Source organism: Sturnira hondurensis, unplaced genomic scaffold, assembly GCF_014824575.4.
Source record: "Sturnira hondurensis isolate 20B ecotype Veracruz unplaced genomic scaffold, ASM1482457v3 Scaffold0007865, whole genome shotgun sequence".
Classification (NCBI taxonomy): Eukaryota; Metazoa; Chordata; class Mammalia; order Chiroptera; family Phyllostomidae; genus Sturnira; species Sturnira hondurensis.
The window spans coordinates 125,447-140,055 of record NW_028080496.1 but is presented as its reverse complement, the minus strand read 5'-3'; the positions used below and the strand labels follow the sequence as shown (position 1 = coordinate 140,055).

The 14,609-nt window shown below is 51.8% G+C and overlaps 1 protein-coding gene across 1 annotated transcript in view; it reads right to left on the bottom strand.

Annotated features, from left to right (window-relative positions):
* Positions 1–2,971, bottom strand: part of RASGRF1 (Ras protein specific guanine nucleotide releasing factor 1) — a 53,504-nt gene extending 50,533 nt beyond the window's left edge. Inside the window, exon 1 of the mRNA XM_037053412.1 lies at positions 2,259–2,971. Coding sequence (XP_036909307.1) covers positions 2,259–2,534 — 276 coding nt within the window. The 5' untranslated portion in view covers positions 2,535–2,971. The remainder of the gene's footprint in view (positions 1–2,258) is intronic.
* Positions 2,972–14,609: the final 11,638 nt, after the last annotated feature.

The window sequence follows — 14,609 nt, the reverse complement described above, 5'->3', positions numbered from 1 at the left end:
CTGTACCTGAGCTGGGCTGCGCCAGACCATCAGCCACTGTTCCCAACCCTGTTATGTTCTCTCATGACAAGAGGGCAACACACTGAATACACTGAACCTCTCTGGTGGGTGGAACTCTGGGGAAGGGCTCCGAACATGTGTGGCCTGTTGTGTGGGGGCCATCCGTTGGCTTTGCCCTCCTGTTCCTCCCACAATCCACTGCTAGCACGAGCCAGTGCATGCGCCCCGGCTGGATGACTTGGAATTAATGTAGGGTCTCGTTTTCAGGAGTTGTTAGACACGGGATGAATGCTAGGCCTGACTCTGCCACAGATGTACTGTGTGGTATTGGGTAAGTCCCTTCCGATGTCTTGGCCTTCGGCTCCCCTCTCTGTGAAAAGGGCAGCAGAGGCTGTACAGTCTCCCTGAGGTTCCTTTCAGCTTTCACACTTTGTGTTAGGACTTTATTCTCTGTCCAAGTGGATATAATTCAGATTCAATGAAGATTTACTTAGATTTAACTAAAATGTGTTGTGAGCCTATGTATGTTCCTGTACATTATTTAATTGTATTCACAGAATCCCAGAACAGTAGGGGTTCTGATCACCATTCTGCAGATTACAAACAGAGGCTCAGAGAAGTTGTGTGAGCTGAGGTCCCACTGACGGGAAGTTGCAGAGCAGAGATGAGTCTCAGGTCTGCTTCTGGCTTCCAAGGGGCTGGGAACAGACACTGTGAGCCCAGCAGCCAGTCAGCTTCCTCCACCCCTCTCCCTACCAGCTTGGGAACTCAGCTCTGGGCTCTGGTGTAGGGGCAATTCACCAAAAGCTGAGAGCAGTGTCTCTTGCCTGGCTTGGGTCTGGCTCTCCCATGTGAGTCCTCTAGACTCCTGTGTGCTTTTTCAGCCTGAGGAGCTGCCTGCTCTCTGCTCTCCTCTGCCATCTGGGAGCCCCTGCCATGCAGCTTGTTATCCCCAGAAACCCACCTTCAAATATTCCTGTCCATACCCCCAGCCCCACAGGCCGAGGACAGGGATGGGGGGAGGTCTGCTGCAGAGAGAACTCAGAGCTGCCTTGACTGTTAGGGGACAACTTTAGGCAACGCTTTCATTTCAGCCAGTTCAGCCCCCATCCCCCAACCCCCAGTCAGAAGCAATGGCTTCTGAGATCACACTTGTTTCTCAGAGCCCCGAGGTAGCTTCAACTCCTGGCATGACACTGGACAAGTAATTTCCTCTCTCTGGGCTTTGGAGTCCTCATCTGGGTGATAACCACCTGGCTGGGCCCCCCTGGAACTCTCAGATCCCTCCCAGTGTTGAGACTTTAGGATCCACAGCCTTTCACTTTATTTTCCCATTGGCAGGGGAGTGGACCAGGTGCCTCTGGAGAGGGCATCTTGCTTAAAAATTGCTCTCTCTCTGTCTCCTTGTTCCCACTCCTCGGTGGCAGCTGCTCATCCTTCCCTCCACGCTGAAGGCACACTCCCACTGGGCCCAAGCCCCTTCACGTCCAGGCCTGGCCCTTTAGCCTGGCAGCTCAAGAAATGCGAGTGCAGCAGTGCTGCACCTGGAACTGGGACTGCGGTGGTGGTGGAGGTGCAGAGGGGGGAGGAGACAGGTGCCCCTTGTCCCGCCCGTGGCCTCCACAGCACCTCTGTGAGGTGCTTGCAACCCCTGGGTTTGTGGCTTGGGCCTGGGGCCAGCTGGGAGACCATCACTGGTCAGTGTCACCTAGCTGACCCTGCGAACCGCAACCCCCGAACTTGGCACAGCCAGCAAAGGCTGGCTGCCTCTTTGCTCCCGGCTGCAGTGAGGCAAGGCTGGGTCTGCGGCACGGGGATGCCTCCCTCTCGCCCTTCCCCTGCCTCACACTGGAAATCACACCTCCCAGGTCTGGACAGACAACGGGGGCTCTCTTGGGCTGAGGGGTGGGGCTGGAGATGGGGAGCACCATTTGGGGCTGGACGTAGGTTCACATTCATCATCTCTGTCTGGCCCCTGGGCCCCATCTCTCTTCACATCTCACCTCCTGGCCCAGCTGGCCCCACTCCCAGGAAGCTTCCCTGTGAAGGGCAGTCGCAACCCGCAGGTATTCCCTGCCCTGCAGTCCCTGCACCCTCTACCCACCCGCGGGGTCACCCACGCGCTTGAGTCAACCCTCTTCTGAGCCAGGGGTGCTAAGAGTGCAGGAACCAAAGTTTGGGTCCTACTGGCCAGCCGGCCAGCCAGAGGCCCTGAGCCCCCCGGGGTGGCAAGAGGTCAGGTGCAGCGCTGTCCTCACCTGTTTCTCCAGCGGCTCTTTGGCTGAGAGCGCAGGCTTGGGGGAGGGCGCGCGATCGCAGACGCAGCCCTCCAGCAGGTAGAGCCCTGAGGGCCGCGAGCTGGAGTCGCTTTCGAAGTAGAAGAGCAGGTTCTGCAGTAGCGCGAACCACTTGGTTTGCCATTTTGTATTGTCCGAACTCCGTTTGCTCAGGTAGCCTTTGCGCGTGCCGTCCTTGCGCGCCAGCAGCCCCAGGGACGCGACATGGCCATCGTTCAGCCGGATCCCCTTCTGCATGGTGCTCCGAGGCCAGCTAGACCCCACGCGCTTACATCTTCTCCCCGCGGCCCCAGCGGCCCCCAGTCAGTGCGCTGCGTGCTGCCTCTCTCTGGTACTGGCTCGCTCCTTTTTGCTCTCCCCTCCCCCCCCAAATATCTATACTCTGGGATCTGGCGCCTAGCCACGGCTTCTGCAATCCAGATGTACCATTCCCTGCCGAGCCCTCTTCTCCGCTCCGCAGAGCCCTGGGGCCCAAGATGACACAAGACTCTGCCCCTTGGCACCTGGGAAACTGAGGGAGTGGGGAGCTGCCTCGCTGGTGAGGGGCAGGCGGAGTCATGTGACGCCAATCCCTCGAAGAGCCCGTTTCAGTGGCGTGGACAGGGACACACACGCAGCCTGCCAGGCGCAGAGCCACGCAGGCTGTACCTTAGCACCTCCTCCCTCTCCCGGACACGCGCGCACAACCACAACCCGTCTGCCCGCCCCTGGTCTCTCCGCTCCCCTTCGGGTGTTAAAAAGCAAATCAGATCAATTTCTGTTAACCCTGTGGAACCCTGGAGACTCCTACTCCCAGAGTTTGCGTCTTTCACCCCTTTGCGGATGCAGGAGACCTGGGGTAAAGTCCCGGTTGTCATTCTTTCCAAAGGCTCCCTCCTGGTACTTTATTTTTCTGATCCAAGTTGGATGGAGGAAGGTGGATCTAAAAGAGCCTTTTAATCCTAATCTTTGCGTAATCAGCCAGGTCACATTCATTTTCGTATCCAGCCCCCCTCGCGGTAGCTTCCCCAGCGACATAAGGGCAATCCAGGGGGTGAAGCGGGGAGGGGGAGGGGAGTATTGCTTTATTTTCAGTGTTGCCATAATTACGGGCGTCATCCAAGCGCCCTGAGGTCTGGCGGGCTAGCCCATGCCGGGAGTTTTCTGCAAATACCCCCCAAAGCCTGAGGGCGGGCTTCAAACACAGGCGCTGGGGACTATGGGAGCCTTCAAATAGCTGCGCTGGCGCAATGATACCTTAATGATAGATTTTCCGTTCTTATTTTTAGCTTTCATTCGCCTACACAGTTACAGGGCATTTATCCGAGAACGTCACATCCCCGCATGCTGCTGCACCGGGAGGGTGCAGGCTGACGGCTCGCAGGCGCTGGAGCGGGGAGCGTGCGCCATCTGCAGCAGAGGCAGGGGCCGAGCTGGGACCGGAGGGCGCCCAGCCCGCCAGCCTGTCTGCAGCTGGGATGGCTGTGCACAGCCGGCAGGAGAAAGGAAGGAGGGAGGGAGGGACACCATTTCTCAGCGCCCAGGGGGACACCGAGAGACCCTGCTGTGAAGGGCTTTCAGCTGCCTGGGCACAGTGGCGTTGGCTCGCATTCCTGGGAGCGGGGGGCAGGACATTCTGGGAGAGCTGCTGACCTAGTGAACCTCAGCCTTTCCTCTGGGTGCTGGGGGAACTCTCTTTAAGGACCTGGTGAGGCTGATATTTCTAAAGGAATAATGAAAACAAAGACGGCAGATGGATAAACCTTCATTTAGTCTTGATTTTCCCTGGAGGGACCCTACACTACCACCACTTTCCTTCTCTTTTGCCTTATTTATAGAAGCAGGAGGAAGATTCTGAACCCAGGCTCTTCTAGGTGCTTTGGAGCAATTAAATCATTTCATCCTCACACATGCTGTGGAGTAGGTTCTTTGCCCCCACCCCCATGCCCCTATTACTAGCTCTATTACAGAGGGGAGGAGGAAAACAGGCATGGAGTGGGCGAGTGACTTGCTCAGAGTCACTCAGCTAGGAAGTGGCAGGTGGGATTTGAACTGGGTCTGCTCCTAGGGTCTGTGTAGAGCTGAGTGGGTGGTCCCAGGGTTGCAGAATGGTTGGCTTGTATCATAAATAGGGGCAGGATCTCTCAGATGGGCCAGATCCAAGGAGTGTGTGAATCCTGAAGCTGGGCTGCATGTAGTCACCTGGGACATTTCATGAGCACCCACAAAGGCCATGGCAGGTTATACACTTTGGTGGGTGATTTTAATATGCAGCAAAGTTGAAGATACACTAATATGATGGGAGCCACCTGGGGCCTTGTTGAAATGCAGGCTCTCATTCTGGGGCAGGGTCTGAGGGTGCATTTCTGACGAGCACCTGGTGATGGGACACTGCTGGTCTGCAGCCTACACTTGGTAGGATTTAAGGCGTGCTGGAGGGAGGGAGGGAGGGAGGGCTCCTTCCCTCCCTCCCTCCCTCCTTCCTTCCCTCCTTCCACATACCCCTCATGCCACCAGTTTTCACAGAGCTCCTCACCTCTGCCAGGCTTTGGGCTAGGCTGTGGAGGACACAGTGACAAAGAAAACATAGTCCCTGCTTTGTGGAGTTTAGGCCGGCCCAGGCTCCTTCTCTGTGGGGCCCTTGGGGGAGCAGGAGCAAAACCACCCTCCCTGGGCCTAGAGAGAGGCTCTGACGGAGGTCTAAATCAGGAAAATAACCAGATCGCTCCAGTGGGCCTCAGCCCTGGGGTACTTCAGAACCACTTGGAGAGATTTTTAAAATCTGTGTGTTCAGACTCACACAAGCTTATTAAATTGGAACCCCTGAGGGTGGGACCGGGGCATCGGTACTTTAGGGAGCTCCCCAGTGATTCCAGAGCAGAGCCAGGGCCGAGAACATCTCTTCCCCACACCTCCCACACCCCCACTCCTGGCACCGGGAGGCTGACCATCCCCTTCATGCAAGTCTGGGAGTTCCTGGTGGGGAATTCTGGAATCATTCCATGTGATTTTAAGTGTAATGCAGGTTCTTCAGAAAAAGTTAAGGCAATATATACAGTAAAGAGTTAACAGCTCTTATATATGTATTTTTTCTATCTAATTTTGACTTTCTTCTAAGCTATTATATTTACCAAAGTGGGATTCTACAATACAAAAGGGCCTTCTCAGTCTGTTTCTGAAGCCTCTCAGTCCAGGAAGCACAGGGCTTGACACATAGCAGGTGTCGTATAACGACTCATTGAGTGAAGGAAGGAAGGAAAGTCACAAGCAACTTCTTCTATCCAGGGTTCTCTGTCACTATTGGTTTCTTTGCATCGATGGTTTGGGTAATGTGAACCCAAGCACATGTGGTCTGAGGGGCGAGGGTGCAGAGAACTTGCAGGGGGCCCCAGTCCTTGTGTGTTGTTTATAGCCATTTCATGGTCCCGATGAGGAGAAACCCAGGGCCCTGGGCCTGTAACAGTGGGTCACCTGGGGCCCCAAGGCCCAGAGAGTAGCTGCGTATCTAACCTCTCCTGTGAGAACCTGGGCTGGCTGAGACCCTCTTGTCTCAAATTTGAATTGGTACAGTGCCTGGGGTGGCTTGGCTGAATCTACAGTTGGAGGGGGGCTGGAGTTTGTAGACTGACATGTAGCTTCTCATGTGTGCAGTGGGGAAGCAGATTCTTACTGACTCCAAGAAGAATGAGGAGGTGGATCAGAGTTATGCAATGTATGGCTTGGAGCAAGTGGCACAGTTTTATCAAACCTTTCTCCTGCCACAGGACCTTTGCACATAATGTTCCCACTGCTTGGCCTCCCTTCCTTCTCCTTTCATGATTAGCTTCTTTTTGTTCCATTGGCCTGAGCTTATTGTTTGCTCCTCATGGGGATCTTCTCTGATTACTTCTTTAGAGGGGAAGGGAAGGAGAGAGGGAGAGAAATATCAATGTATGGTTGCCTCTTGTGCGTCTCCTGCCGGGAACCGGGAACTGGCCTGCAACCCAGGCATGTGCCCTGACTGGGAATCGAACCGCGATGGTGTGGTTTGCAGGCCTGCACTCAGTCCACTGAGCTACATCAGCCAGGGCTTCCCTGACTACTTCTATTTGCGTGTATGTATGTATGTATGTAAATAGAACTTCCCCATATCCCTTATTCTGTTTCTCAGTCCCTTATATATATGTTAATTTCATTCCATGTTTTAGAATTTGTAAGTGTTTTACTGATTTGTCTTCTTACTTGCATTTAAAAAAATCTGTTTTCCCCGCTAGAAAGTAAACTGCATGAGGACAAGAGTCATACCTGTCTTGTCACCATTTACCCTCAGCCTGTGCCGAGCACTGTGCCCGGCAAGGAGCAGAGCATCATCGGTCCTGGCAGGCTGTTGGTTGGACGAAGAATTATGTAACTTGGTTGAATGAAGAATTATGTAATTGACCAAGATTCCCCTTGAATTTTGGCTGTCGGGAAATTCAGAGCAAAATTTGTAATGCGACTTCAGTGACTGCTATTTTTTATCTGAGTTCCCCTTGCTCATGGGACCTTTCTGTATTGTCCCATGTAATTGATGCTTATAATTCACAGAAAGACTCACTTTCCTTCATGACATAAAGCGAACACAGCATCTGTGTGGAGTTGACAGAAGATGGAACAGTCTACGCAGTGCTGTGGCAAGTGACACTTTCTCTTGTTCAGGACTGTCCTTCAGCAGGGACTCTCCAGTTGGGCCCTGGCTCCCTTGGGGCCCAGAGCTGCCAGGGGAGCCCTGTGACAGGTGAGGGTTCTGCCATGAGTGGACATGGGCTGTGGCTGGTCTGCACAGAGCGGTGGTACCAGTCAGTTCAAGGTGTCCCTGTGGGTGGATGCAGCACTGTGCAAAGTGTCGGCAAATGGGGAGCTGTTTGGGTTCCTTCCTAGGGCAAGGAACTCCTTCCCAGAATCCTTGAGTAGACCTCCCCTTTCATCTCCTTGTCAGAACTGGCTCACGTACTGACTTCTCTACCCATCTCTTGATGGGGAACATCGTGATTGGCTTAGACTAATCGGCATCCTCTTTGGAGCAGTGTTGCTTAGCCCTGCAGTGCGTGGTGTGGGAGAAGCCACAGAGCAGTGTGTGCAAGCACTAGCAGCGACCTCTGCAGGGGCATTGGGGAATGGCATCCTTCAGGAATGCTCAGAAGAAGGAGGCAAATGGTTGCCTTGGTGCCACCCCCACGGTCCCGGGTTGGGGCACAGTGGGGAGGCTGGGGATGCAGAGGTTGAGATGTGGAGGCCCGGAGGCCAGCATGGAGGAGGGGCTGGCACACAAGGACAGTCTCAAAGGGTGCGTGATGAAGGGCTCGCTGGCAGGCTTCAAGCATGACATTAGATCTGGCAGAGTGAGGCCCTGGCTGCTGGGCTTGGTGACTTAGCAGTCTGGGTACTGAGGGGGCAGGTGTGGCCTGGGCTGTAGGAGGAAGGCTGTTACGGCGCAGGGACTGCACAGCCTGTTTCACACACTCATCCCACACACCACACTTGTGCCTCTGAGACACACGCACAGCCTGGCCATTTACAGTTGTACACACTGCTCCAATGTCACAGGCAGCTTTTTGCCCAGGCAGCACAGGGGAGGCCTGGTTCTATTCAGAGGAACACGGAAAACTTGCCTGCATTGACTTTCTTCTTGACACCTGCACCTGGACATCTCTAAAGCCCCCTGTCAGTCAGGGTGGCTGGTCTCTCCAGCATGGTGTCCGGGCCTTGGTCCTGGTGACTGGCTTCCGAGAGGGCCAAGGAGTGGAAGCTCTGTGCTTTTAGGTCTGTGTGTAGGAGCCCTAGATGATCCCTCTGGGGGGGTGCCACTCTCTGTATGTCCCGGACCTCTGCACATCACCCTGTGGGACAGAAATTGCCAACACTCTGCTCTTGCTGTCACTGTGGCCACAAAGTCTTTAGTCTCTGACTCAGGGGGCTTGCATCTTCTGCCAGCACCCACGAAGCTGTGATGGGCTAACTCAGTAGCTCGTAAGTAGGAACAAGCCTTGGACCTGTCACAGGTCTTGCGATGTGCTGTTTCGGCCTTCACTGAGACCCTAAATCCACCTGGTTCAACTCCCACTGCCTGTTTCCCTCAGCGTTGGGTTGCTGTGAGAATTCATTGAACAACTGTTCATCAGCTTTCTGTCGGGGACCTTCTGTGTGCCCAGCACTGTTCTAAGGCCCAGAGACACAGCCGTAGATGAAACAGACAGAATGCTCACCCCCTTGTGACTCATATTCTCATGAACCCTTCATCTATGCCAGCAATTTTCAACCTTTTTCATCTCATGGCACACATCACCTAATTACTAACATTCTGTGACCCACCAAAAAATATATTTCTGGCTGATCTGACAAAAAAGTACGAGTATAATTTTGATGCAGTCATACCCTGTGGCTATTGGTGTGTTGGCTGTTGTCATTTTTTTATTTGACAGTCTAAGGGAAAAGAGGTCAGAGGTCAGTGCCCTGACTAAACCGTCAGGTATTGCATAGTTAAAAAATTCTTGCAGCACAATGACTGAAAATTGCTGATTTATGCCAATGGCTTTTGCCCTTTGTTTTGCCTCTGTCTATCTATCTAACCTGAAACTAAATTGACCACTGCTGATGATTCTGGTCCCTCCTTTAACCTCAAGTCCTTCCTCGGGGAAAACATTTCTTCTATGAATTTCCTCTCGCATCAGTACTGCCAACTCTTCTCACTTTGAGATCAAGAACCTAGATTCTGTCCCCGGCTCTGCCACAGCTCTGTGACCTTGGACATGTCATCTGTACTTTCCTAAGCCTTCTCCCCCTCATCTGTGTAATGGGTGTAGTGGTGCGTGTCCTGCTGAGTTACTGGAGGGGTTGGAGGAGACCACGTGTGTAAAATCACTGAGTCTCTGTGCAGGGCACGGCGACCGCAGGCTGCGGCCTTCAGTCAGGACTGCTGGGAAAGGAGGAAGCCGGGCACTTCTGCTTTTCAGCGTTTCTCTGCTTTCTAACTTGCGGCTGCTCAGACCTCATGTTGTGTCTGCCCTACTTTTACACCCCGATTTTCACACAGTCCTCTCAGCCTATTCCTGCCTGGAATGTGGTGCAAAAACTAAGTACTCCACACTAGGAACATGGCTTCCTGCCCTCAGCAGCAGCTGCAGACAGTTCACCACCAAGTACATGAGAATAACACTAACTTTTGCTGCTGCTGCCATAGCAACTTCTGCTGGTTGTGCATCCACTGACTTTTGAGGCGCCTCAGAAATGTGCAGACCACTTTGCATAAAGTGGCTGTTTACATCATTAGGAATCATGGCTTTCATTTCTTTCAGGATTCTTCTTTAAGGAATTTTACCTCCCCCCGAGAGAAGCATTCATAATTTATTTTTAAAAGAACCATTTTAAAACAAAGTTTTGCCAATAGCTTCTTTATACCCATAAGGGCAAATACAAATTAAAAATAAGGCTTAGTTCTCCTGAAAGTAAGAGCAGATTTCCCCCTTTCCTTTTCATAGAGCATTTACTCAGAACACATTGTAATTCTAAGTTGTCTGTTTGTATGTTTGCAATGCATGCACATCTTTCTTTTTATTTTTTAAAAATTTATTTATTTTTAGACAGAGGGGAAGGGAGGGAGAAAGAGGGAGAGAAACAAGCAATGTGTGGTTGCCTCTCATGCGTCCCCTACTGGGGACCTTGTCTGCAATCCAGGCCTGTGCCCTGACTGGGAATCAAACTGGCAATGCTTTGGTTTGCAGGCCAGCACTCCACCCACCGAGCCCCACCAGCCAGGGCCAAATCTTTCTTTAAAGCTAAGTAAGCCTCTTGTGGTCTTGCAGACCCAGGATGCCCTTCTCAAGGACTTTGGTCTTTTGGGGAAAAAAATCTGATTTAATAGCTTCGTGTTTCAGGTTTCCCAAATCTCCCCCTTTTCAGATGTCTCCTGGTCAGAGTATCTTTTCCCAGTCTCTGGGACACATGGTAACATGTGGATGGAACCAGGAGCTTGAGCCAGCAAGGCCTTGACCCAAGGGACTGTTGAGACCTAAGTTGCCTCAGGGCATCAGCATTCAGACAAAAGGCAGAGAAAGTGATTTCAGAGGCAGAGAACCTAATCCCTTCTGCTGGAATTTAAACCTGACCGAAGGATCGAATTGAATGTGAAAAAGCATCTCCGGCCAGAACCACAGGCCTTTGAGATCTCATCAGGGCAAAGGTTTATCAGCAGAAACAAGCACCAGGGCCAGTGTCAGACCTGGGCCAAGAGCCCAAGTTAGAGGCCTGCATACAGCTGGGTGGGGTGGGGTGGTGGCAAGATGTTCTGAGGATAAAGGCTTGCATTCTAAATTCACCTACACAGGGGACGCTGGTGGTTGGACACTCCTATTAGTAAGCAAAGGAACTTCAAAGAGCTATAATACTGTGATGTGGAGGAATTTTAAACATTCACATTTCCCAAACTAGTCTTTCTTCCAAGAAATGACCTGTCTTTCAAAATCATATGGCAGGAGCACAGTTGATGTATAATAAAATCCTTGCTTTTGGTGATCACGATGCAGCTGTTACAGTGTAAATGATGCCACCTGAGGGGCCATGAGCATGCAATGTCGCCATCAGCAATAGCTGGGGGTTTATTATTGTTAACAGTCTCTGAAGCCCGCAGGAAGAACGAGGCAAATGCCAGCAGGCACTCTTGGCTGGCTTACGGCTTGGAGGAGAGAGAAGACGGAATGAGGGTGAGGGGCAGGGAGGAAGAGGACGGGAGGGGAAAGAGAGGAGGGAGGGCAGAGGAAGAAGGAGGAGGAGGGGCGATAGGATAAAGAGAAGAAATTGATACAGAGAGGGAGGAGAACAGAATCTGTCTTTTCTTTCAATAAAAGTCATTATTCTGTCAACAGGAGCTACTTAATGAGTAGAGCCTGGGGTTTCATGGAGCAGAGAGGATCTTGAAGAGATGGTCGTCTATGAGAGCACCCCCACCTGGTGGGGTCTCCTTTTGGAGCTGGGGAGCTCCTGGGTGTAGGAGCCCTAGATGATCCCTCTGGGGGGGGGTGCCACTCTCTGTATGTCCCGGACCTCTGCACATCACCCTGTGGGACAGAAATTGCCAACACTCTGCTCTTGCTGTCACTGTGGCCACAAAGTCTTTAGTCTCTGACTCAGGGGGCTTGCATCTTCTGCCAGCACCCACGAAGCTGTGATGGGCTAACTCAGTAGCTCGTAAGTAGGAGCAAGCCTTGGACCTGTCATGGGGAGCAGAGGCGGGGTGGGGGCCCTGGTGAAGGGGCTGGGTTTCAGTGGGTGAACACCTCTATGTCCCAGAACTGACCCTCCAGTTCCCAGCCCCCTGCACTGCACGCACACATCCAGGGCTGTCCTGCAGGGGAAACAGGAATGTAGTTGAGAGCTCTCTCTAAAGAAACTGAGTGGCCCCAGTTTCTTTAAAAGGGGCAGACCCTACATCCCATGACCAATCCTCCTGAGAATAACAGACTTCTGGCAAACCAGATGTAAGCAGGAGGCCTGACGTCCAGGGGGAGTCTCCCACTCTGCCTGGAAGAGAATTCTCCTTATCATGTTGGAGAGAGCGGAGAATCCTTCTGAACCAAACATGTTCACTGTGGAGTTCATTCAGCAGTGGTTTATATAGACCCAACTTAGTGAGGTTTTGGGGAAGAAGCTAGAGAGAGATTTCTTGGTCCTGGTTTCATTCATCCATGAGATAGTCTCTAGCTGCCTGGAAGGGGTATCTGTAGCTCCTAAAGATGCGGAATTTTGGCCATTATCCAACTTAAATTTCCAGATGTGGGTTCTTGGGTGTCAGATGTAGTTTGATGAAAAAGGCAGTCCGAGCTTTGGGGCCACATTCCTTAGTCCCTTTAGAGAATGTCTAGTCTTATAGGTCCCATCGTCTTCCCTAAAGGAGCACCTTGAAAACACTCTTCCCCAGCTTGCTGGGTGTCCAGGACACATGGCCTCATCCCTACGAATCAGACTTCCCTACCCAAGGCTTCCCTTTGAGAGGCTGCATGGCGAGGAAGAGGCTCTGGGTGGCATCCCTTTTGCAGGTGTGGGTGCTGCCAAGGCGGCTGACTTCCAGGGTCGGGGCGTCCACTCTGGGACAATGGAGTGTGCAGCAGCAGCAGCAGCGAGGGAGGGCTCATCAACAGGGCAGTTCAGTGGTGTGGTTTGGTCACAGATGTAGGAACCTTAGATGCAAGGCTCAGCTTCCCCAAAGTGCAGAGGGCAAGGTGCTGCTGTTTCATGAGCACTTTGCTGCTTTACTGTCTTCCAGGGATGTCTAACCTTTTGGAGTCTCTGGGCCACGCTACAAGAAGAAGAGTTGTCTTGGCCACTTGTTATACACACAAACACTATTGAAAACTGATGATCAAAAAAAAAGATTTTAAGTAAATTTATGATCTTGTGTTGGGCCACATTTATAGCCATCCTGGGCCACACAGGGTCCACGGGCTGTGGGTTGGGCACCCCCAGCTAGACGCAGCCTCTGTTGCTTGTAGCCAGGAACCCCGCTCGATACAGTGGTCTATAGTGATGAGAAGGACCCGATAACCTCCACACTGGTCCCTCAAACGAGAGTGTGTCCACCCGGTAGGAGTGTGGCTTGTTTATATATTTGTGAAAGTGTTTATCTATTCCATACAGGCCTTATGTAGGATTAGGGGTGGGTGGGGAATGAAGTTTCAACTTCAGTTTTAGAGATAGTGCCCCCAAATTTGGTACGTTGACATTTTATCTGGTTTCCCCCCACCGTGCTAGCTCTCCTGGGTTCTGAATGGTGATGGCAGAAATGGCTGACAGTATGATTGTGCCTCTCAGCCACCTCACATTGTACAAAAAGTAGATTTTTGTTTCCTGTTGAACTTCTGCAGGGTGGGTGGGTTTTCTGCTTGCATGTGAGGATGAAGGAACTGAGGTTTGGATAGCTTAGAAAAAATGTTTTCATTGTGGTATTTCCAAGTGTACTTAAGGCATTCTTTAAAAATTTCAGAAGAAACTCAGATTCTATATGAGAACACACCAAAAGTCTCTCCACCAAATTAGGTCCACTCCAGCTTTTCTCTGAAGGGTCATTTTTAAGTGGCAGAATTGACAAAAGAGGGTTTCAGATTCAAAGACTGTGACTGGGCAGGATTTATACTGTAGGTGTTCCAAGCTCAAAGGAGGCATCAGAAAAGGACTTTTCTGGCAGAAGACTGTCATTTTAAAGGCATTTGTGTGATGTAATGCCCCAAACTGGCAAAGGTGAGTCTGAGATGGTTCAAAGGGAATTGGTTCAATTCCCAATGGTTCAATTCAAAGGGAATCCCCAAGACCCCCTCATTATTCCAAGAGGAACAGGCTTTCAGGGCAGTGTGTGCTTCAGAAGGGACTCTGGCCCCGCATCCCTCTAACCCATGGCTGGAGAACAGTGGACAAGGGAGACTTTCTCAGCAGGCACAATATGGGGCAACCAGAGTGACAGGCCGAGGAATTCACCCATGGCCAGGTAACAGAGCCCGTGGGGTCCTTGTGGCTCACTACTGATCGGGGACTGTACTCGCTAGTTTCCCTTGTCCATTTCCTCAGTGGGCTGAGTGTGTGAGCTGTCATCCCTCCGCCATTGCAGTTCGGTGTGTCTGGGTGGTTGCATGCATCACTGTCATAGGTTGAATGTATCACTGTCATAGGTTGCATGACTATTTAGAGCCAGGTCCAGGTCTGGGTGAGAGACATGCATGTATTTGTACATATTCAGTGTGTGTAGGGTCCTTGCATTGCGTTAGGTGGGCATTTGAAGAATTATATGCCTGGCTGGTGTGGCTCAGTGGATTGAGCCTGTGGACCAGAGGGTCATTGATTCTATTCCCAGTCAGGGCACATGTCTGGGTTGTGGGCCAGGTCCCCAGTAGGGGGCGTATGAGAGACAACCACACGTTGATGTTTTTCTCCCTCTCTTCTTCCTTTTCCCCTCTCTTAAAAAAAATCTTTAAAAAAATGGCATGCGTGTGGGAATTGTGTGTACATGAGCGTGTGTGTGCACGTGTGTGTGTGTTGGGTGATTAAGGGGTGGAATGCAGTAGACTCTGTCCGCCTCAGTTTCTGCCTAGGCGGCACTTTCTCTGACAGACTGGCTTGCGCTCTGTTGTTCTGGTGGCGTTGTCGATCACAGTCAGTAATGTTTAGGCTGCAGATGTGGGACATGTGCCCAGGCCTGGGCAGTCCCGAGGAACCATGCTTTGGAGCACGGGGATTGTTTTAAAGATGAGCATTTGACCCCAGTTGGGTAATCCAAATCCTAGGTGAGATTGTTTCCAGCTAATGGAGAAGAGCTTGTTAGAAACACAGCCT